The sequence below is a fragment of the Equus quagga genome, chromosome 2, assembly GCF_021613505.1.
Source record: "Equus quagga isolate Etosha38 chromosome 2, UCLA_HA_Equagga_1.0, whole genome shotgun sequence".
NCBI lineage: Eukaryota > Metazoa > Chordata > Mammalia > Perissodactyla > Equidae > Equus > Equus quagga.
The window spans coordinates 45,210,533-45,235,257 of record NC_060268.1 but is presented as its reverse complement, the minus strand read 5'-3'; the positions used below and the strand labels follow the sequence as shown (position 1 = coordinate 45,235,257).

Here is a 24,725-nt window from a genome sequence, read left to right as displayed (position 1 = left end):
TTTGTGCAGTATACATAGTTAATTCTTGTTTTTCTATGTTTAGGCCAAACCGTACAAAAATGATCCAGAAATTCTAGCAATGACGAATTTAGTAAGGTAAGTCTTCATATTTCAGTTAAGGTAAATATCCTTAAAGTAGCAAATAAAGAGGAGAGAACTTTTCAGAATTAAGTTAATATTCAGCATTTATTCTTTTGTATTTTGGTTTGAAATATACCAAAGTTTGTGAAATTTTTATCTTCTAAAGTCATTTATTATGCTTTTCTGTTAGTCATGAGATTTTATGAAGTATTCGCTGCTTTTTTTCTTATTATCCACATGTTTGTGTGTGTGTGTTCTTTTTCAGTAGAAAACTGATTGTAGATGTTTTAAAACAATGTTACGATGTTTACTGTTTCTACCTGCCTTAATCCTAAATGAAATTATGAATGGGTCCACATAAGTCAAGAATTTTCAATAAGACAGTTTCTTTACTGGTATATTTTCTCAGTTGACAAGATAAAAAAATTGGGGCCAGCCCCATGGCGCGCTCCACTGCGGCAAGCCCAGGGTTTTGCAGATTTGGATCCTGGGCGCGGACATGGCACCGCTCATCAGGCCATGCTGAGGCGGCGTCCCATGTGCCACAGCTAGAAGCACCTGCAACTAAAAAACATATAACTATGTAGTGGGGGGATTTGGGGAGAAAAAGGAAAAGTAAAATCTTTAAAAAAAATAAAAAGATAAAAAAATTGTTTTAAAACAGTTTATCTCAGATGATTTTTCTGAGGTGAGAAGCAGAGGGGTCATACTGGTAAGAAACCAAAAGATTTGATTTATTGATGGCTTCTGCAGAGACAGATATGGCTAAGATGGTTAGCAACTGAAAAACCTGCTATAATCAATTAATAGTAAACAAAATTATAGAAGATAAGACCATGCAGAAAGCCCAGAAAAGAAAGCCTATTTTTGCAAAAGAAATCAGTGAGCAAGAAAAATTTTCCTCTGGGCCAAGAATAAATGGAACCGTTGGCTTTAATGGATTTTCTTTGTAGAAAGTTTCAGAAGTTCGTTAGGTTTCTTCAATTCCTTTGTTTCAGATTATACAGCAGAGTTTGCCAAGCCAGAAGAATGCAATTAGGGACATAGGCCAGGGGTTTTTGCAGATGTATGTAGATAATTAGGTGACCAGACATTCTCTTAATATTCTTTTTTCATTTAAAAAAAGTACTGTTACACTATAAATTATGAGTCACCTACATAAGAATTTTATATACTTGGAGAAAATAGATTATTTTATGATAATTGTTTAAGTTCATATGTAAAATGTCCTCATTTACTTAGTTTTTATTTGCTACAACTTTCACAAGTTACTAGGTTTTTTGTTTTGTTTTAAGGAAACCTTAATTTTACCTGTAAAAAATAAGAATGATTTTATTTTAAGGGGACTATGAATGATTAGGGGATAAAAGCCCTAAATTACAACATTAAAAAATCAATTTCTTCTTTTTTTTTTTTTTTGAGTAAGATTAGCCCTGAGCTAACGTCTGCTGCCAATCCTCCTCTTTTTGCCGAGGAATGCTGGCCCTGAGCTAACATCCGTGCCCATCTTCCTCTATTCAATTTCTTTTTTATTGTTCACTTCTTTAGTCTATTTTAATATATATTTGTTGAATTAAATTGATTTTAGTTATGAAAGGAGATTTCTCCATCTTTATTTCAAACAGTTTATTCCATCTACATTTGGCCACATTAACTAAGATGATTTGTTTAGAGATTAACTTCATAATAATTTTTTTAAATTTATAAAGTTAAATTGCTAAGCAACAGTTTGAACTTTTAAAACTCTTAAAGGGGCTGGCCTAGTGGCCGAGTGGTTGAGTTCTCGTGCTCCCCTTCAGTGGCCCAGGGTTTCAGCAGTTCAGATCCTGGCCGTGGACATGGGACTGCTCATCGGGCCATGCGCGGCATCCCACGTGCCACAACTAGAAGGACCCACAACTAGAATGTACAACTATGTGCTGGGGGTGGGGTTTGGGGAGAAAAAGCAGAAAAAAAAAAGATTGACAACAGTTGTTAGCTCAGTTGTTAGCTCTTTAAAAAAAAAACCAAAGAAATATTGAGGGAAAGTTTTGCTCTAGACATTAATATTTCATCTAAATTAAATTGGTTGAATACATTAAAATGAATTAAAGGACTGATTTATCAGACCTTTAAAAACTAATAGCTGTATTTATATATTTATTATGTTACAATTTATCCAGTGAAACCTCTATGTTAGAACTTGGAAACTTATTTTAATGGCAAATTTTGACCCAAACCAAAAGTGGTCTATGATATCCCACATTTTGTATAAGATTTTCTTTAAAAGCCACTTAAATAGTGGAAGAATGTCTCTTGATTTAACTATAAGTGTGTGCAAGTGTTTTCACTACTGCTTGACTATATCTTCCTGTAGTATATTACAATAATGTATTTGGGGTAGGTAAGAAAGTAATGCTTCCTAATTTTATCTTCCTAGTCAGTTGCCAGGAGACTAGAGGAAAATAATTCCTGTTGAAGCACTTGAACCATCTGCCCCTAACATGAAGTTACATTGCGACCCAACAGATGGAAGCACAGCAGAGGGCGTGCAGAATGGCTGATGATATGTCTTACATATAAAGCCCACAGTGGTGCCATATCCAGAAGGTTGGCTTCTTCCTTCTCAGCACCTTTAGCAGTCTCCATAATGCCTTACAGAATTTCAAGAGTAGATACTAGATGCCTCAGAGAATCATGAACATAAATCAGCCTTTGGCCTTCTGCAGCAGGGTCCATCGCTCTTTACTTTGTGAGCATGTCCTACTTGGCACTCTTATCCCGTTGTCTGCCACTGGTGTTTCTGCTGTATAGCACAGTGGAATTTTTAGGCTAGAGAGAATTGGGAATCAAATGTTCCTTTGAAAAGTTTTGGCAGTTACTGGTAGCTTTCTAGAAGATAAAAATTAGGAAGCTGCATTTCTGAATAACCTTCAGAGAGGATGTACTGTCTTATTTGAAAGACAAGGCTAAACTCTTCCATATGGTAGTATGCATGAAACCTGGTTTCCTAGGGATTAAGTGCACAATTTAATTTGAAAGCATCAAACTTTAAGCAGTTATTAAACTAGAGTCAATTCTTAACAATACTAAGATTTTGAGAAGATTTAATTAGCTATATATAAATATAGTATATAACCCCAAAAGAATATTTATTTAATCTTTCCTTTGTAAAACTGAAAGCATTAAAAAGGAAACTCATTTTATTTGAAGAAGAATGTGTCTATACTTAACTCCGATTTCCATGATGGAAACTCTGGTGATTTAGGTTTTTGCATATAAAAGAAACAGGCTCTTTGGATTATCTGACAAAATACATAACTTCTTCATGTTTAACAAAGTTTTTACTTTTCTTTTTCTGTTAGTGCCTATCAGAATAATGACATCACTGAATTTGAAAAGATTCTGAAAACAAATCACAGCAACATCATGGATGATCCTTTCATAAGGGAACACATCGAAGGTATATTCTTTCTGCCAACTGAATTCTATTTCTTTTTTTTGACACTGTCAACAGTGCTTCTTAATGGATCTGCATGGAATTAGCTGTTTTTCTTCAGTTTATTGCAAAGTATAAAAATGTTTTTAAATTCTGTCATGGAATAAGGTACTCCTTAAAATTATAAAGCTGTTTTAAAGAAATCATTAGCCAATTTCATGTTATTAACAAAATCAAGTTCTCATATGATGTCCATTTCATTTAAGGTAGCTGCCCTTTTACCTTTTCTAATTTACATATTGTTGCATGTTTATTACTGATGTTTAGATTCAAAGTTATTTTTTAGGATTTATTTTTGAAATAACAGCTTTGAAAATAGCCTGCTATAGATAGTACTGAGATGCATTCACTTTGAAAGGTAGGCTAAAATTGTACCACTAAGTATATGAGATTTTTAGTAAGTTCTATTGGATTAATAAAGGCAAAAATCATCCCTTTGTTCTGGGGCCACTTTTATACCTCCAATGTTCCACCTGTTATGGAGCTATTTGAGGGTTTTTTAATGACCATTTGGAACAACTCATTCCAATACTTAAATTCCAAATGCATCAAGAAAATTTGAAGAATACTTTGAAAGTAATGTTCTTTTGTTCCCCACCTTCCTTTCTCTTCCATTCCACAGACATTTTTAAAGTTCTTATATGAACCTAGAATGATACTGCGCTTTGTGGATATAGAAAAATGTAGAAGCCTTGTGCATAAACTCGAATCTAGTTTTTTTTTAAAAAGAGACACTTGTACGTGGAGAAGTGGGGAAAATTGTAAATTCATTGTATAAAATATAATTCTCTAGGTTTTAAGAGAACATAAAATAAGGAATTTGACTGGTGTAAACAGAGCTTCTTGAAAGATGTTAACTATAGAGGTAGCATCACAACATGAGCAAAATCAGAGAGGGAGAAACAAGGGAAAATTATGGGAGAGGCAGTCTCTAATTATATTGTGCGTCTATTGGACCCAAATGTCTTTAGATTCAAATACCTTACATCCTTGCCAGACAGAAAGGTGTATTTTGAGAAGATAAATGAGATAGTGAATTAATATGATTTAGAAGTGCGTAATGATTCATAAAGATATACAGACTGTTAAATGCAAATGTATTGTTTTTTGTCTTTTCTTTCAGAGCTTTTGCGAAACATCAGAACACAAGTGCTCATAAAGTTAATTAAGCCTTATACAAGAATACATATTCCTTTTATTTCTAAGGTACTTATATTCATGGATTTTAATGCTTATAATTTATAGTTATAAATGCAGTATACCTATTTTCCATTTAAAAGAATAATTCTAACTTGGTAACATTTTGTAATATTACAAATTTTAACTATAGCATAACTTAATGGCTTTGCTTTTAATGTGAATTTTTCTGTGTTTTCTTGGCATAAATTGAGTTAATAGAAAAGAGAAATAAGGAATCGTTAAATTTCTTTTTAAAAATTCCTTCAGCCTCAGAGAAAATTATAGAAGAGAGAGTAGTGGCTAAAATATAAATTGATGATAGGTTAAGCCTAATCACAGTAAAATTGTGGTAGGAATATACTTTAAAAATTAAAACCTTAAATTTCATCAGACCTGTGATGTGAGAAGTATTTTGAAGTGATAATGGAATTTGTTTTAAATTTTGTCTTCACTAATTTTCCTTTAAGTGGTGGGAATGAATTTAAAATCAGAAAAATTATTTATATAAAATCATGAAGTCTTTAAAAAAGTTAATTAGTAAAATTATGAGTCTTTTGTCTTAGGAGTTAAACATAGATGTAGCTGATGTGGAGAGCTTGCTGGTGCAGTGCATATTGGATAAGTAAGTACTTGGCTACTATTTATCACAAAATGTTTAGGACCATAAAGTTTGAATACTAATGGCAAGGAGAGCAGTTGAATTCTTGATTATTTTATAAAAAGCACTTCTGGCTGTGATTTTCTTTTAAAAGGGATGTTTATGTATGTGTGACAGTTTTTGATAAATGAGCATATTAAGCACATGAGATCTGAAAAAGTTCTAAATGGTTTTTAAGAAGGATTTCTCATCAGTATATGACCCATATACAGTTAGAAAATTATTTAACAAATAGTACTTTTTATGTATAAAGTATAGTATATAATAGTTTTGAAATTATATCTTTCTTAAAAGCAGTATCTTTAAAGCTTCACAGATTACATTTGCTCTTGATTAATTGGGTAAGTCTGTACCTGTTGGTTGTTTCAGTGAAATTGATGAAAGGTAGCTCGAATCTGGTTTCTGTCTAGAGTTTGAATAAGATAATGAATGTTATAATTAATGCTGAACTCAATCATTTAATGTAGGCGGCGGGGGGGCGGTTATTGCATTTATTGATATTGTGAATATTTTATGAAACATTAGTCCAGAAGATATGCTTAGTGAAAACAGTTTGTAGACATGTTTTCCTTTATTTATTTATTTCCAGCACTATTCATGGCCGAATTGATCAAGTCAACCAACTCCTTGAACTGGATCATCAGAAGAGAGGTGGTGCCCGATATACTGCACTAGATAAATGGACCAACCAACTAAATTCTCTCAACCAGGCTGTAGTCAGTAAACTGGCTTAACAGAGAATAAGCTTTTACAGACGTACTTAAGGCAACAGTGCAGAGATGTAATCCTTAAAAGAACTGGGAATGGCAAAACTACTGTCGGTTGATGTGTCCTGAAAATTATTGGAGTTATGGCAGAAGTGCTTTTTTTGATCAACTGGTTTGTGTTTTGCTGCTGCATTTATCCCAAGAAAAACAGCTTTAATCTCCAGAAGAAAACCAAAATGCCATGGGATTTATGCTGTATTGACATCTTGCCCTAAACATACAACATCGTAGTAATTTGTCATGGGCAACATGACCAGAGAGAAGATTTTTGTCATGATTTTAAATACACTGACACGCTACTGTTGGTTAAATTTAAACATGTTTTACCTGCAGAAATTCTCTCACAAATAACCTGCAATAACTTGAAATGCATACCCTTTTGAACACTTCCTTTTCTCATGTATAAATTAAAATGTTTGCTGCATTTTGCAAAATGTCAATTCTTCAAAAATGTGTCCGTATATTTCTGTACCTGCAGTGTAGTAAAGGTTTAGATGAAACCCCATAATTATGGTGGCATACTGTCACTTAGGTTTCAAGCAGCAAAATAAACAGTGCAGCTCAGAAATTGTAGTTTGGTTCTTGATGTGTTTTTATTACATTTGGGGTTTTTGTTTTTCTTTTTAGTACCTTAGAAATTTCAAATTATGTTATCTTCAGTTAATGATTTTAAAAAGCCTGGGAGCAAATAAGTTGGTTATTTGCTTTCGAGTTTTTAAAATAAGTCTTTATTGATAAAGTAAGTAGAATTAGTTTCTAACAGAACACTTGCATTGTACTTACTTTGACAGTAATGCTTTAAAGGAATAAATTTTTTTTAAGAATGATATTCCTTTGTAAAAAAGAATAAATACTAACTCTCAGAATGTTCACTTTAAACAAATATGCCAGAACATAGACAGCTAAATGAATGTTACCGTGCGTAGTGATCATGCTGGAAATTATTTCCTAATTCCAGCAGTCTACCATTGCTCAAAACCTCTTGGGCTTTGCTCTTTTAGAATTGCATTCAGAGCTAATTTATGTCACACTATTAACTTTATGATTACATGTTGTTGAAAAAAGATGTATTACCAAGCTGGACTGTTTTACAGTTACCATTATTTGGCACCAGATGACTTTTGACAGTTTCCAAAAATTAAATCAATCTTTGAAGTAATAGTAGAAAGTATGCAACTGGCTTTGGAGGCGATCCCAAGAGTTTTAAAGGTATTCTGAGCAGTGGTAGTAGCATAGTTAGAAGAATGAACTGTGGCCTCCCAAGGTGACTACCTTAAAGGAGATGCAGCTCATTTGAATGTATTGAGTTTTGGATGTATTTGTTTCATTTAAAAACAAAAAGTTTCACATTATTTTATAGTGTCAAAAGGAAGAACTAAGATTAAGATAATTTCTTTGATTTTTCTATTGCTTGTTATTGTGTAAAAAGAAGTGCGTGGCAGTTCAGAAGAAAGACTGTTTTAACTGAAGAATGACAACCAAGAATTTTTGATCATTAAATCAGATTTTATAAACAGTGGAAGGAGCATGGACTTAAAACAAGGCATGCTTATTCAGTTTTGTCAAAATTTTACGAAAATATGTGATATATATTTATACTAAAACTATATAATCCTTAGATTTAGGAGAGCAATCAGCTAATGTCTTTAGCAGATTAAAGCAGTATTAAATACAGGTACAAGTTGGAAATTGTAGAAAACTGAAAGAAAACGAAAGACAAAATTAATGTCTCTGGTAGGGAATAAAAAAGTTTAAGATATTATAAAATTATGTGTATTTTCTTCTCTTTTACATAAATCATTTGTGAAAAGTGTGCTAAATTTTTTTTACAGAAGTGATAATAATTAGGATTTATTTTTCAATATAATTTGAAGACCCTTTGTTACCCAAATAAAAATGACAAGTTTCTGTGCCTGTATTCAAATATGTATGTATGTGATAACTGTGGGAAAAGCCCTGCTTATCTCTGAGTTGATGAAATTAGAATTCAAAGGATTTGAATGATGTGATGTAACCCCTATCCTCCAACTCTTAAGGTGCCCAGTTCTCCTGTCATATGTTTACTGTGTGCAGTAGTGCACCTTCTAGTTTCTAGGAAAGCATGCACTTGTTATTCTTTGGGAAATTGGGCTAAGTATAGGACAATATCCAAAGTTATACCATAATCTTTAATTTAAGGTAATTGTACATATCACATAGGCATTGTTGAATCTTCTCTTGGTACAGGTTTATTCTTTTTTCTAAAGTCATTTGCCACATTTGTTCTAGAACAAAGGTTTTTGCTCTATCTTAACTGTCTGACTCATGTAAAACTTACTATTTTTTTCCCTTTAAACATATTCTGTGTTCTTGTGTGTCAAATCTTGGAGAGTTGAAATCTTAGAGATTGCTTTTCAAAACATAACTAAATTTAATGGAAGTAAAAAAAATTGATTGGCAAATTCTTAGCATTTAAATTGCTGATTAAATCTTTCCCTTTTTTGTGAAAACTGTAGTAACAAGTAGTTTACATCATTTTGAAATATGCTTCTCTCCTTTTTTTTTTTACCCCTAAACCTGGATAAACTCACTTCACAGCAAACTTTGGCTGCTACAGATAGATACTGTCTACTACAAGAGCTGCATTTCCATTTCTCATTCTAGCTCTTAGGTTAATTTTAAAGTTGTTGATTAAATATTTTTTATCCATATCTTAATGGTGCATCACTTTTTAAGATGAGATGCTGATGTATGTACTAAGAATTGCTTTCATTACATGAGTCCCTTCTAACTAAAGCTTGATAGTCTATCTTTCAAAACTACTGAGAATCTGATTTCACATCCAGGGTATAGTTTTAGTGAAGTCTGGTTTAAATGGACTACACTGTGGGCCATATAGTACTTTTTGTTACCTTATAATAAGACATCAGTTTGCCACGGACTGAAAAACCGCTATTGTTATTTAAAATATCCACTACAGTAAAAAATTTTTTAAATTTTCCTTTTTAATCATTAGCCTTTATTATTCTTCAGTATAAACACAGGTGAGTACATTTTTCTTTTGGGGTGGAGATTGGGGTGAGGGTATCTAATCAACATATGAAGCAGATTATGGTGGTACAGAACACTAGTCAGTTTAGTCCATAGGAAAAAAGAGTATTTGCCTGTGGATTCCTCTTACCTTTTTTAAGGGATCAGAGATACTCTAACCATTTGTTTACCAAAGCTGCTTTTTAAAAATAATAATATCATTTTACTACTGTTTTAAATAAACCTGAAATGTTTTCATTTAATTCAGGTCATTAAAGTGAAACTTGAGCATACAAAACTCTAGTAAAGCTAGGAGTTTCATTCTTTATATGAGATTTATAACATCTTGAAGGAGATAAACATCCTTTTGAACTGAGATATGTAACAAAAAGAAGGAATTAACTTTTTCAATTTTTTTGAGATATAATTAACATAAAACATTGTAAGGAATTGACTTTTAACTATTTTGTTTCAAAGTGTTAATACTATCCAGGCACTTAGAACAAGAGACTGGGTGTCAGTCTCAAAACTTGAAGTTCAGGGACTTTGGTCTTCATTTGCGTTACCAAAATCAAAATTTTTCTCTTTTTTTTCCTGAGGTTTTACTTGTTTTTGTTGTCTTTGCATTAGGTTTCCCAGACGTGCCCCCTCTCCCCCCAGCATCCTATATTGGTTTTGTTACAATTATGAGTAGGAATAATTGTAAGAACCTCTTTAATATAGACATATCAGAGATTAACTGTTTTAATCTAAGTGTGTCAGAAGTTCTATTTAACTCAAGATTATTCAATTTTACTATGTATCTATCCTTCTACCTATTGTGTGCCCTTAATGGTGTGGATTAACCAGTGGTTCAAAAATTTTGTTTACTTCTCTTTGAATCACTAGATGAGCTCTGACAAGATTTAACCTTTTGGAATTTCAAGGCAAGTTAAAATAGTCATGCCATTTGGAGGATTTATGGTTTATGATACTAAGCACCACAAAACAACTGTGCCAGTGATTCTTAATGTTTCCCCAAATGCTAAAAATTAATATTTTAATTTGCCTTTGAATCTTGAAAAGATGGTTTCTTCTGGGACATTACTTAAACAAATGTGTGGTTCTCTCTCTCTCTCTTTTTCTTTGGTGAGGAATATTGGCCCTGAGTTAACATCTGTTGCCTATCTTCCTCTTTTTGCTTGAGGAAGATTGTCACTGAGCTAACATCTGTCCCAATCGTCCTGTGTTTTGTATGTGGGATGCTGCCACAGCATGGCTTGATGAGCAGTATATTTAAGTCCACACCCAGGATCCAAACCTACAAATCCTGGGCCATCGAAGCAGAGCATGTGACCTTAACCACTACACCACCAGGCTGGCGCCACAATGTGTGGTTCACTTATTTTTTGCTTCTTTAGTGTCATGTGTTATTTAAAAGCCTGCTGGAATAATTAAAAGTCAATCTTAGGGCATCAAATGTAGTTGCCAACTCTACCTTAAAATCTTGTGATAGGCAAGAAAAGATTATTTATTAAATACTTACCTTATTATTTGGGGCTAACTTTGTTGCCTCTTGGCCAGGATTTTAAATTTTAAACCTTGGTCAGGATTTCCACATTAATGGCTGGCCAGTAAAATTTCTTGTGGGCATGTGTGTGTGTACACATACTTGTGGGAGTACAAAATTCACTCCCCTGGTCCACCACAGTAATTTTTTTTCAGTTTCCATTACTTAATATCACTTGTTTCTGACTCAGGCATATGCCATGAAAAGAATTGCCGGTGTACCAATGACTCCTCTGTTCTAACTAAGTTTCACATGGAAGACAGTGTTCAAATTTACATAATTTGGAGGATTTAGGTTGATTTTTTAAAATTCTGAAGTAGGGCATTTTTAAGTCAATTGATGAAGGTTTTTTTACTGGGCGTTATTCATCTTATGTGAGTTTAGAGGGTTAAAAAATTAGAAGTTTTAATCATCCCATGAAATTGTCAAAAGCTTTTGCATGCATAGTTACCATATTAATAGCATTTAATGCTGTATTGAGTATTTAATTTTTGTTAAAATGTTCGCCTATCTCCTATTACTTAACTACTGCAATACTAAATTTTTATGCATCTATTTTAAATAACAGTTTGAGAACGACTAAAATAAATTTTCAATTATATGTCAACTAAGAAATGGACTGATGATGTGGAAAAGGCAAAATTGTTTGATTTTGCAGTGTTACATAGTTGGTTGTGTTACGAGTTTTCTCAATTTTCCTTTTCTTAAGCTAGTGTTAAAAATAACCTAAGTTCCTTGAGCTCACACTAGGTGGTAGGAAGCAGGTGACTAGGAGTGTGGCAGAGGATGGCTACCTGGAAATGGAACTCCCACAAGTTAATACTTGAGAATTGACTGATATGTGCAGGATGGGTCACAAGATGCTTTAAGACAGGCACTCAAGGATTTTTGACTGGAAGTACACATTCTTTGTCAGTAATAAAAATTACATAATCTACCTCAAATATTTCCTGTGTAAATATTAGTCTCAACTAGCACAAAACCAGCACAGTGGCTTTAAACAGTACACTATATATTTGAGTAATTCAGTAATATATACTTGTAAAATAGCTTTTGAATGTTTTAAGAATATTTCTCAGAAAACAGTACTGAAAATCTTGTTCATTTGGTTAGAAAATTGGGGTTTAAATATTTTCCACTTTTAAGGTTACCTGCTTGTTCTACTTTGAAGCATTCATGGAGGAGTTGGCCTCTCCTGAACCCTGTTTAATCTGTCCTGGAACAATTCATGGTGCAAACAAATGTCTCAGGAATTACTCCTTCAGTATAAAATTAAACACTTCTAAGCAGGAAATTAAACCAAGGAAAGAAGTGGAGGGAGAAATGTACTCTCCCAAATCCCTGTTATGATGCTTTAAAATGAACTTTTTAAGGGCTGCAACATCTAAGGAATCATTTGTGAATTTACTGTGTATCCAAAAATAACTCAGGTGTAACCTTCAAGGTAGTGGAATGGACCAACCCTCATCTCAAAGTACGATAATGCTATCAGACAATTTTTGAAAGTTAAAAGAACTTTCAGACTAATAGCCTTGTGGCCAGTGTCACTTTGCACATTACAAATCCTTTGGCCTTCGAAGTTGTGGAAGTAGGAGAGGAGTGAGGCTGGTTACTTCCTATTTCAGCTACATTTCCAACAGTGGTAGGTGTTATGTTCATGGCATCAGCCCAGCAAGGAACTACATAAGCAATATACATCTAATATCTTGAGTTGTGTATTTGTTGTACTTAATAGTTTTATGGTCCCAACTCAATTTTTAGAGTAATGAATGGAAATTTATAGTCTTCTTTCTAAAAACCTAATTTAAGTTTTGTTGTATTACGATTGATCCTCTGTAGGTTAGTTGCCTTCAACTGAAGAAGGGTTACCTATCTTGGACCTGTTAAAAGTGAGTTGTATCATGAATGAATATAGACTACAAACTGATTTACTTTATTGAGTAGGGTAGGGTTGATATTTAAAACTCGGTCTTTCTTCTTTCTCATTATTGTTGTCTTCACCACCAAGAGACAGTTAGAAAAGGAATCTAAAAGTGCTAGAATACTAAAAGGGACATGCCCTTTCTCTAACCCCTTCATCTGTTTATTTAACAAGTATTTGTGTGCCTACTATGTGCTATGTCCTAAGGTTGAAGGATACCATAAGGAACAAATTATCCCTTTGCTCAAAGAGCTTAGTTCTATGGGGAAAGGCAGATAAACAAGATAATTTCAGATAGAGAAAAATCCTATCAATCAATAAATGAAAGTGGGGGAGGTAACTTTGAGGATGTGAAAGTTGGTTTCACACATAAATGAGGAAAAAGAGCTGACCATACTGATCTAGGGCAAGAGCAGTCTAGGCAGAGAGGAAGTCCATCTGAGATGAGAGGGGTATGTTAAATTCAAGCAAGATAGGATGAGATGTTAAACAAGATTGGAGAGATGGTCAGGGTAATGGGTAATCTTATAGTTTGAGATAATGAGTTGAGAGTTTATTCTAAAGAACAGTGGGAAGCCATTGGAAATTTATATTCTGATATACCATTTTAAAAGATGATCTGGCTATCGTGAAGAAATGATTATATGGGGCAAATGTGACCAGGAAGACCAGCAGGAGCCCACTCAAGAAGTCTGAATGAAAGATGATAGAGGCTTTTGGACCAGAATTTGGAAAGAAGTGCATGCACAGAATCGGGAAGGCCAACAGGATTTGCTTATGAATTGGAATTGAGGATTGTAAAGGAAAGAGACAATAAGGATGGCTCCTAGGTTTGTTACTGAGCAACTGGTAGATAGTGATATCATTAAATGAAATGAGAAGACTGAGAAAGTATATTTTTGGCAAAAGAGGCTGAGCCAGCAAAAGAAACAAAAGTGGACTGGGAGCTTAGCAATAAGCAGTAGTATCACAGAAGCTAGGTATTTCAAAATAGAGTGATCAACTGGGAATACTGCTGAGAGGTGAAATAAGATGAGAGCAGAGAAAGGCCCTAGAATTTAGCACGATACAAGTCTTTGGAGCCGCTAATGAGCATTTTCAGTGGAGTGACGGGGATGTTCTAGCTCTTCCGCTGGACAGTGAGGAACTTCTTTAAACACTGTCCTTAATTTCTCATTATAACTTGAAGGTTAAAAAAAAATCCCTCCTTTTTTATATCTTCTGAATGTTAAGCAGGATAAGTTAGGAAATTTTGAAATAGAGCAGACCATAACTCCAGACATTAATAACAAACAGCTGTCCACAAAGTGTCTCCTCCTATAAAATATTTTAAAACCTATTTTTCCCCTTTCCAACACTATATAAGAATTTAATTTAAAATTTTTGCTTTGACACCTATTAACTATGAAATTGCATGAAATCCATGGCTTTACCTAATATTTTTATTCCTACAAAACTTGTCAAACCTTTCTAGTGTTTATGAAGAATGGATTCGTTGTATATGTAAACAAAGCCCTCTCAGCTTATGAACTTTCCTTATATCTCAGGATATTAATATAGCTGGATGTTATTGCCACCAAAATCGTGAATTCTTGAAATATTTGGATTTGTCTCCAAGGAACTAGTTCAGATATAAACAATACTATAATAATTAAGGGTTGGTATTTTGAGTAACCTCAAAAGTGGAAGAACAAAATGCCTTATCCTGAAATTAGCATGTTTTATCTGAAAGTACACATTTGCTTACCTTCTTGAATGCCTGTGAAGCAAGTAGAATAAACAAATTTACAGGTCATCATATCTCAGAATTATAGTGGTCATTTTCCGTAATCAAAAATCAGGAAACAATTGACAAATGGGATTTTGCTTCTGAGAACAAAATATGTGGACTCTAGGACAGAGGTTGCCATCTTAAAGATGCCTTTTGGAGCTTCCCAGGGGAGAGGAGTGTGGTAAAGTAGAAAGCTCTGGGTAACAGGAGACCTGCATTCTTTAGTTGTCCATGAATCGAGACCATGTCTCTTAACCTCTCTGGGCTCCAGTTTCCTTAGTTGAATTATTCTTTTTAACCTCAGGTATTCAGAATGGAGAAAATCATAATCCTTGGCATATGGCACACTACCATGTCTTTTCAGTTATCTTTCCTGTGTTTAGTAGATATGTGTATATCTGAAAAAATAATATGCATGTCTATTTTTAATTTCTATAAATGATATAAATTTCATCCCCTTTTAAAACTATTTTTATCTACGTTATTTTTAAATCTGGTCCATTGCTCCTGCCTTTCTCTTCCACCTCATACATATGCCAAAATTTACCCGTTCAATCTCCAGTGGTAGACATCTGTGATCCTTCCAAATCCTTACCACATTAAAGAATTCTGTGGTGAATATTTTATACCTATCTTCTTATCAACTTGTGCAAAGTTTCTCTGGGGTGTGTAGCTGGAAATAATGAATCTTAGGGCGTAATAGTTAATTTTACCAAGTACTGCCATATTACTCATCAAAATGGCTGCACCATTTATGCTCCAACCAGTAGTGCGTGAGGGTTCTGGTTTTCTGCTCTCCTTGATGGCCTTTAATAATATCTGACTTTCTAAAGTGGTATTTTCCTATTAATTTTAACTTACATTTTTGTAATTACTAATAAGCTTGAACATTTCTTCATACGTTTATTAGCCATTCAGGTTTCCCTTTCTATGGACTATCTACTCTTCACAATCTGTTTATTGGCTTCCTAGTTTTTACTGATTTGTGGGAGGTCATTGTATATTCTTGAATTAACTCCTTATCTGGTTTATTTTAGACTTGCAAATATTCTCTGAAGCATTGTCTCTAATTTCCTTCATTGAACAGAAATCTTTGATTTTGATGATGGATTTAATGTCCTTTTTTCCCTCCATCACCCATACCTTTTTGGATCTTAAGTCCTTTCTTAGACTAATATCACAGAAATGTCTTTTATAGTTTTATAGTTCCTCTCTTCACATTTAGTTCTTTATTTGGAGTTTGTTTTGGTCTATGATTTGAGGTTGGAATCAAGCTTTATTTTTTCTGAGTTAATTTTCTCAGTACCCCATCTACTAAATTATTATTCTGTAGTGATTTGTTATGCCACCTTTTTCAACTACCAAGTTTCTGCATTTGCAAGGGGTGTATTTCTGAGTTCTTTAATCTGTTAACTGTTCTATTTGTTCCTCCACCAGTGCCACCTTGTGTTTTTATTACTGAGCTGAGTAATGTCTGAATTACAGGAGACTCTCCTCACCCAATTTGCTCCTCATTTTGAAAATTACTTTAGTATTCATGGTCCTTCATTTTTCTATATTAATTTTGGAATCAGTTTGTCAAGTTCCCTTGAAGTCTTGTAGAGTTTTAATTGGAATTGCATTGAATTTGGAGATTAATTTGTCTCTTTTTATGTCATTTAAGAGAGTGTTTAGTTTTTCTCTATAAAGATATTGAGCATTCATTGTTATATTAATTTCTAAATCTTTATCGTTTATGCTCTCTTATTTCCTAAGACATTTTCTAATTGGTTATTGTTAGGGTAGAAAAATTATATTGATATTTGCATACTGATTTTTGTATCTATCAGCCTTGCTGAACCTTGCTCTATCAATAGTTGGTCTGTTGATTCATTTCTATTTTCTAAGTAGATAATCACATTATAAAGAAAATAATTATATTTTTATGTATTTCCTTCCATCACTATACCTCTTATGTCTCTGTGTTATCTCATTGCATTGATCAGGATCTCCAATAACACATGGAACGGTAGTGATAATAGTCAGCATTCTTGTCTCAAAGAAAAAGCATCTTGAGTTTCACCATTAGGTATGAGGTTAATTGGGAGTTAGCTTTCATTTTATAAAGTTTCCTTCTGTTTGTGGTCTCCTAAGAGGTATGTGGGGTTTTTTAATCATAAATAGTTTTTGAGCTTTATTAAATGTTTCTGGACCTAGTAAGATGAACATGTGATTTTTCTCTTTTAGTTCTTTCATGTACTGAATTACACTCATAGGTTATCTAATGTTAACTCATCCCTACTTTCTAGGATAAACTCAAACTGATGATTATATATTCTTTTTCAAAGCAATGTTGGATTTATTAGACAACATTTTATTTAGAGGTTTTCCATGTATGTTCTTAAGTGATATTGGCCTATAATTTTCTCTTCTTGGACTATCTTTAATCAGTTTAATTAGGAAAGTTATTTTACATTATAAAATGTAAAGGCACCTTTCACTCTATTTCTATTTTTTAGAACAATATGTATAATATGAGCCTAATCTGTTCTTTGGAAGAACTCACTTGCAATGCTGTTTGGACTGAGATTTTTTAGACATAGTAAGATTTTTAAATTATAATTTCAATTCCTCTAATGATTATGCATTCTTTCAGATATGGTTATTCGTCTCTTCAAGTATTCTGCTTCATTTTGTTCTATTTTAGCACTTTATTTGTTTTCAGAAATACATTTTGTCTAGGTCTCAAATTTATTAGGATACAGTTAGTAATAATCTTTGCTTTTTTAATATCCATTTTATTTATGCTTCTTCCCCCATTTTTGTTCTCTATTTGTCTGTTTTGTCTATCTTACTAGCCTTTTGGAAGTGCCAGCTTTTGGGTCATTTTTATTATTCTTTTTGTTGTTCTCTCATTGATTTCTGCCCCAATCTGTATTATCTCCTTTATTTTCATTTTGTTGAATATATAATCTGTGGCTCTTTTTCTAGCTTCTTGAGTTGAATCATTTTCAAACTTTGTTATAATTTGCTTAAAACTATTAATTTAACATGTAAAGTTATAGTTGACATTCATTTTCTTTTTAAGCCAGGAATTACTCAGCAGTGTGGGGTTTGATGTTTTTGGTTTCCAAACATATGGAATATTTTCAGCTACCCTTTTGTTATTGATTTTTCCTTTTAATACTACTACTTAGAGAATATAATCTGTATGATGCTGATTCTCTGGAAAGTACTGAAATTTGCTTTGTAGCTTGGTATAGACAATTTCTGTGATTGTTCCATTAACGCTTTAAAATACTTTATATTCTGTAACGTCTTCCAAACTACCTATTTGGTCAAGCGTGTTGTTATTCAGATCTTCTATATTTTTGTTTAGTTTTTTTTTTTTTTTTGCTTAATGTATCCACTTAATAGGGGAATTTATTAAAATCTTCAACTATAACTGTTGATTTGTGTATTTCTTCCTGTAATTCTGTCACTCGTTGCTTTATATATTTTAAAGCAGAATTGTCAGCTGCATATGTGTTCATGATTGTTATATCTTGTTGCTTTTGCCAGTATATATGTTTCTCTTTGTCCATTATGATTTTGTTTTTCTTATGATCTGTTTTGTGTCATATTAAAATTGCTCCTTTATGTTTTGCTGTTGTTGCTTATATTTGCCTGGTATATCGTTCTCTCTTTTATCTTCAACCTTTTCATATTTTTTTCTTTTCTTTTTTCTTTTTTTGATGGGTATGTCTTGTAAACAACATATTGCTGGATTTTAATATTTTAAAATTCAATCTGAGGGCCTCTGTCTTTTGATTTTTTTAACAAATTTAAAATTATTATAGTTATTTTAGGACTTATTTCTGTCATCTGGGTTTTTTTGGTATTTTTTCTTCAGTAGTTTTATTTTGAAATTATTTTAGATTTATAGAAGAGTTACAAAGATAGTACAGAGAGTTCTTATATACTCTTCACCCAACTTCCTCTAATATTAACATCATATATTATGACAGTACATTTATAAGTTCTTAAAATTGATCTCAATATCTAAGCCTTTTATGTCTTTTCATCAAGAAAATCAAGTATCTTCACATTTTCCCTCACCTCCCTCTGGTCTATCCCTTCCCCCCAACCATTATGTTGGAATCCTTTAGAATTTTCATTTCAGAATGTTGAGAATGTATTTGGACATGTGTATCATTGCTTATTTAGACAACAAGAAACAGTCTTTATTTATTTCTCTTCTTGCTGAGTGCATTCAGAGAGGATCTTTGTGTGCTATTTATTCTGAGTCCTTGATATGCCTGTGGATATCTTGACTCATCTTTACATATAATTTGACTAAAAATAAAATTCCAGTTTCAATTTCTTCCCTCAGAACTTTAAGCACATTATCCTGTTGTCTTTTTGCTTCCAGTATTGCCATAGAGAAATCTGAATTGGTCTGACTCTTATGCCTTTGCAAGTAATCTGCTTATACCTTCTGGAAACCAATAAAATTCTTTCTTTAATGGTATTTAATTTCATTTTAATATTTTTAGGTGAGGGTTTTTGGTATATGTTTTTATTATTCAGCCTATGTGGCATTCTTTCAATATGAGGACTTATACCTGTATTTAATTCTAGAAAATTACCAGTCGTTACTTCTTGAAAAATTCCTTCCCTTCCATTTACTCTTTTCTTTCATTCCTGGAAGCCTGTTAAATGCATGTTGACACCTATACTCTTGTCTTGTACCATTTTTTATCTTTTATATTGTATTTTTACTGTAACTTTTCTATGTTTAGACACACAAATACTTACCATTGTGTTACAGTTGCCTACAGTATTCAGTATTAACATGCTGTATAGGTTTGTAGCCTAGGAGCAATAGGCTATCCCATGTAGCTTGGGTGTGTAGTAGGCTGTACCACCTAGGTTTGTATAAGTATGCTCTACAATGTTCACACAATGATGAAATCACCTCATGATGCATTTCTCAGAATGTATCCCTAATAAGCGATGCATAACTGTATACATATATGTGTATACATGTGTAGCCCCATAAGATGTTATTGTCATTTTGTATAGTCAGTATTTATTTTGATTTACCCACATATTTACCAACGGTCTTGCTCTTTATTCCTTCGTGCATCTCTGACCTTCCATCAGAGGTAAATAATAAATAAATAATAAATAATTTTTCCTTCACCTGAGTAGCACTCTTTGGTATTTTCTTTAGTGTAGATTTGTTAGTTATGAATTCTCCTGGTTTTTCTTTACCTGTAAATGTCTTTATTTCGCTTTCATTCTTGAAGGATGTTTTCACTGGGTATAGAAATCTAAGTTTGCTGTTATTTCCTTAATTTCCTTTCAGCACATTGAAGATATTTCATTGTTCTGTGGTTTTTATTGTTTCTTTTTTCCCCTGTTTTATTAAGACAAAATTGATATATAACATCACATTCATTAAGGTGTACAACACAATTATTTGACATGTAAATATTGCAAAATGATTACTACGATACATTTAGTTACTATCCATCTCCTCACATCATACATTTTTTTCTTGTGATAAGAACTTTTAAAATCTACTTTCTTAGCAACTGTCAAATATATAATACATGTTATTAGCTATAGTCACCATGCTGTATATTACATCCACAGAACTTAGTCATCTTATAACTGGAAGTTTGTGCCTTTGACCACCTTCACCCATTTTTATTGTTTCTATCAAGAAGTCAGCTGTCAATCTAGTTGTTTTGCCTTTGAAGTTTTTTAGTCATTTTTTCTTTGGCTACTTTTATGATGTTCTCTTTGTCTTTGGTTTTCTACAGTTTTATTATGATGTTTCTAGATGTGGACTTCTGAAAATTTATTCTGCTTGGCATTTGTTAGGTCTCTTGACTCTGTGGATTGATATCTTTCACCCATTTTAGCAGAATATCAGCCATTGTCTCCTCAAGTATTTCTTCTGCCCTATTTTCTCTCTCCTTTCCTTCTGAGACTCCAAATAAATATAGGTTAGAACTTCTCATCTATATCTTTTACCATAATTTTGATTTTTTCCCTTTTCTTTCCTTTTTTATTTTTTTGCCTTTCTGTGCTTTATTTTGGATATTCTTTTGCCCATTCTCCAATGTTCTTATTCTTTCTTCAGCTGTATGTCATCTGTTATTAAACCTACTGTAGTGAGTTGAATATTGTCCCCTAAAATTCATGTACATCTAGAGTGCAGAATGTGAGCTATTTGGAAGAAAGGTGTTTGCAGATATAATTAAAGATCTCAACATAAAAACATCCTAGATGTAGGATGTGCCCTAAATCCAATAGCTGGTGTCTTTATAAGAGAAAAGAGAAAGGGACATTTGGACACAGAGAGACGTACAAAGAAGAAGGTAATGTGAAGACAGAGGCAGACATTAGAATTATGCTGCAACATGCCAAGAGATGCCAAGAGTCATCAGAAGCTAGGAGAAAGGCAAGGAAGAATTTTCCCCTAAAGCCTTTCAAGAAATTGATTTTGGACTTTGGACTCAAGAACTGAGAGAATAAATTTCTATTGCTGTAAGCCACCAAGTTTGTGACAACTTGTTATGCCAGTCCTAAGAAACTAGTATACCCATCCATTAAATTATTCTCCAAGAATAACTTGGGGAAATACAGGGCTTGGTTCCTGTGAGCCAATTCATCAACAGCTCAATACATAATCTTGTTTTATGTGTGTTTCTGTTTAAAGACACCTTATTTAATACATGTTATTGATTCGTTAACATTGAACTCATGGCCAACAGCACTATAACTCATGCTTTAACAAAGCTTACCTAACACACATGTTTTCTCTGCAAGGCACATCACAGCCTTTTTGCACTTAGGAACACTAGAGAGTACTTCAGTACTATGCTTAAGGGCCATTTTAAACTGTGAAGTCAACAAAATAAAGCACAAAAATATGAAAAACATGGCACTAAATAGACCTCAAAAAGGACACTTTTTACAGTATGAGGGCTAAAACAAGAAGGCAGAGTGTCCCCTTGTTTAAACTTAGCTGGAAACGTGTCCCCTAGTGACTCAGATTTTTCACCACTCTGCACACATGCATGTCCATGAATAACCATGAAAGCATTAGGAGTATTGAGTTTCAAGTCACAAATAAATTTTAGCAAGTAGGTGACTCTTCGCAAATATGGACTCTGCAAATAATGCAAATCGACTATAGAACTAAATCCAGGCATGTTTTAACCTTCCATTAGGGAACTCAAGGAGAAATTTTATATAACTTCAAATATGAAGCTACAGTACTGCAGAGGGTTACAATATTAGCCGTTGCAGATAATGGTCTAACATCTCAACAAATTGACTAAACTTTCTGCGGTCCCTCACAGCCAGCTGGTCCCAGCTGCCTACAGCCCCCACTGTAATGCATCTTCCACATTATGCTGTCCAGACCCAAGTAAAAGGACATCTTATTCTTCATCTCTTGATTTCTCTCCCTTCCCTGGTAGGTTATTCCCTTATCCTACCCGCTTTTCTTTAGCAAGGTCACCAGCTCTCGTGTTTTGACTCTCCAGTGGCACAGGCTTGGAGCCTACCATCTCCACCACCATTATTGCTTATCTGCTTCTAATATGGAAAAAAAGAAAAATGCTGAGTAAATAACCTGGCTTGGACTAAAGCTGGAAAACTATGATCAGAATAATCAAAAATTGAAACTAAACCAGACAGTTCAATCACTTGCCATGAGTCTTCTCTCTTGTTTGTTCTTCAGATACTTGTTGATGATATATATTTTATACTCGTGCCAGGGACAGAATGCAGCCAGTTTCCTCTTTCCTGTGACTTTGAATCAATATATTTAAGGGTTTGGTTTTTAGAGTGCTACTATCTGGGAAATCAGACATAGAGGATTTGATTATAAGATGGTTTGGGAAAATACAGAGAGGCTCAGATGAGAACCTATAGATTCACGGCAATAGAAGAGAGATTTTTGCTGTTTTCTTTTGAATCTCCTTTGCAAAAAGTCTTGTCCTCATTCAGCGCAAACCTTTCTAACAGGAGAGGGTTCAACAGACACTGTCTTGTAAAGTGAAAGCAGAGAGTTCATATTGGCCATGTGGTCTCTTTCTGTTAACCTGAACCAAGGGAAACTTGTGGCTCCGTAAACTCTTCTCACGCTACCCATATATGGGCTCACTCACTATCCACAGAGCAGTTAAAAATGGTCCTTGGGTGGGCAGAGGGGCTGCAAGTTTCTGCATCATTTTATTTTGTAAATTTACTGAAGACATTTGCAGAGAGGATTACATCTATCTGCCTACCTTAGAAGGATGCTATAAAAAAACTGGCATCTTGTCACGTCTTCACTAAGACTCCTGCTTTTTGGAAGATTTTTCCTTAAGCTTTAGGGCACTTATTCTGATCTTATTTTGGACTTTATTTGCTGTACAGTTTAGGGACTTTTAGGAGGGCTCTTAGTGACTTCATTCTCCAGCTTAAGTTACGTGTTACTATACCCCCATATCAAGAGACTACTAGCCAAGAAATTTTAAATTTTCACTAGTTGTGTCCATTTTTGTGTAAGAATGCAGGGAAATTTGGTTATAAGCAAGTTGTTTGGGTTTTCTATCATAATATCCAAAAGTTAGGGTGAGGGTGAAGGATAAAAAGCAAAGTCCTCAGCCAATGCAGAAACAAGTGATCCAGTCCCCTTATGATAACAGCTGCAGCCCTTAGAATCGTTATCCTGACCCAATGAAGGAAAAGTGTTGAGCAAAATGGGGTGAAGCAGCAAAGTTATATCCAGTTGGACAACTAGGTAGAACAACTAGGTGCTGATCCTTATCACCAGTAGGTGTGGCTGGAAGCTGTGAGTCAGGAGAGTTTCTTCCGGATAGAACTCCGTTGGGTTGCCTCATTTTAGCAAAAATGCTGCGGCTCAACCGCCTATGTTTACAGAGCAACCCTGGGAGTGCTTGGAGGTAATTCTCACTGGGAACTCCTTGTTCTCAGCATAACTTAGGCTGTAAGTAACTGCCATGTTATAACAGTTACGCGTGTGTGTGCATACACACGTACACACACGTTTATTTTATTTATCTCTCTTTTATCTTACAAGACAGACAACTTCAGATGACAATTTTTTCTCTCTTCTCCCTAAATTATACCTAAAGCATTGAGGCCTACCTTTAATCTGGCAGTGTAAAATTTTTTTCTCTATGCATTTCATATGGCTTAGAAAATTATTCTGCAAATACTATATGTTCATTGTTTAAAAATTAAATTCAAGAGTACATAGGGGTATACAATGAAAAGTAAAAGAATCCTAACCTTAGATATAATAACTATCAAAAGATTATTGTCTGTCCTTCCAGAAATTATCTGTGCATATAAAGGCATATAATTTTTGCATAAATTGTGTCCAACAAAATTCTTCCGCTTGCTTGTGCCTAATGTGTATATTTTAAAGCTATATAAAAAAGACCCAGCAAGACAGTATCCACTATGCTATGGTATGACATTTCATAGCATTACATTATTTTCTTTTGTTCTTGACTGTAACATAAAGTGCCTGAAAAATGACCTTTTGTTTTGGTATGTATGGCAGGAACACAAGAGTTTTACAATGAACAATCTCTCACAATAATGACTCATTATTTGGAGAAAAAAAAAAGTCCAGCAAATATCTTGGGAAAATGTCATCCTGCATCTGGTGGTCAGCACACTTGGAGTGGGAGTCCTGTCTAGTTGTACTGCGTTTCATATTCAGTCTCACAAAGAACGGAATTGTGAGAAAACTTATTCTACCAGTGGGATGTTTAACGAAAATTTTTTTGACTGAGATACTCCCACCATTCTCAAGACCTTTAAGCTAGTTAGATTTTTTAAAATAAGCTCCACAGAAAGCTTAATGCTTATTATTTTTAGCACTGTGCATGTTTTCTCTTTTGGATTTTAAAAAGCAGCTTCCATCAGTTGATTATTTTAATGCCTACTATGTGCCAAACTGTGCTGGATGCTTTATGTACATTATCTCATTTAATCCTGATAGCAACCCTATGAGATAAGTACTATTCTTTCCCGGTTCCTTTCAGTTAATGGAACAGAGGCACATGGAGGCTAAATAAGGTGTTCAAGATCACACAGCCAAGTGGGGAAGCTGAGATTTGAACCTAGGTCAGTCTGACTCCAGAGGCCTTCAGCTAATCTTTGCACTACTAACTTCTACTCCTATGCAAGACCTGTCCCTTCTCTTCCCACGGTTGTCCTTGTACTGTTGGTGCATCCCAATCAGCATATCTACAGTGTTAGGTTATATTGCCTGTTTTACCTTTTGTATGTGTGTGTATGTGTGTGAGGAGGA

General features: G+C 33.8%; 1 protein-coding gene and 1 long non-coding RNA gene across 3 annotated transcripts in view; one reads left to right on the top strand and one right to left on the bottom strand.

Moving 5' to 3' along the window:
• Positions 1-7,930, top strand: part of COPS2 (COP9 signalosome subunit 2) — a 29,109-nt gene extending 21,179 nt beyond the window's left edge. For both annotated transcript variants that reach the window (XM_046653443.1, XM_046653442.1), the window contains exons 9-13: positions 44-96; positions 3,426-3,523; positions 4,683-4,765; positions 5,302-5,360; positions 5,986-7,930. In XM_046653443.1, the coding sequence (XP_046509399.1) occupies positions 44-96; positions 3,426-3,523; positions 4,683-4,765; positions 5,302-5,360; positions 5,986-6,130 (438 nt within the window). In that variant the 3' untranslated portion in view covers positions 6,131-7,930. The remainder of the gene's footprint in view (positions 1-43; positions 97-3,425; positions 3,524-4,682; positions 4,766-5,301; positions 5,361-5,985) is intronic.
• The window catches only part of LOC124235445 (uncharacterized), a 63,577-nt gene that overhangs the window by 2,826 nt on the left and 36,026 nt on the right, over positions 1-24,725 (bottom strand). Inside the window, exon 3 of the long non-coding RNA XR_006887482.1 lies at positions 19,649-19,793. This is a non-coding gene — a long non-coding RNA (uncharacterized LOC124235445). The remainder of the gene's footprint in view (positions 1-19,648; positions 19,794-24,725) is intronic.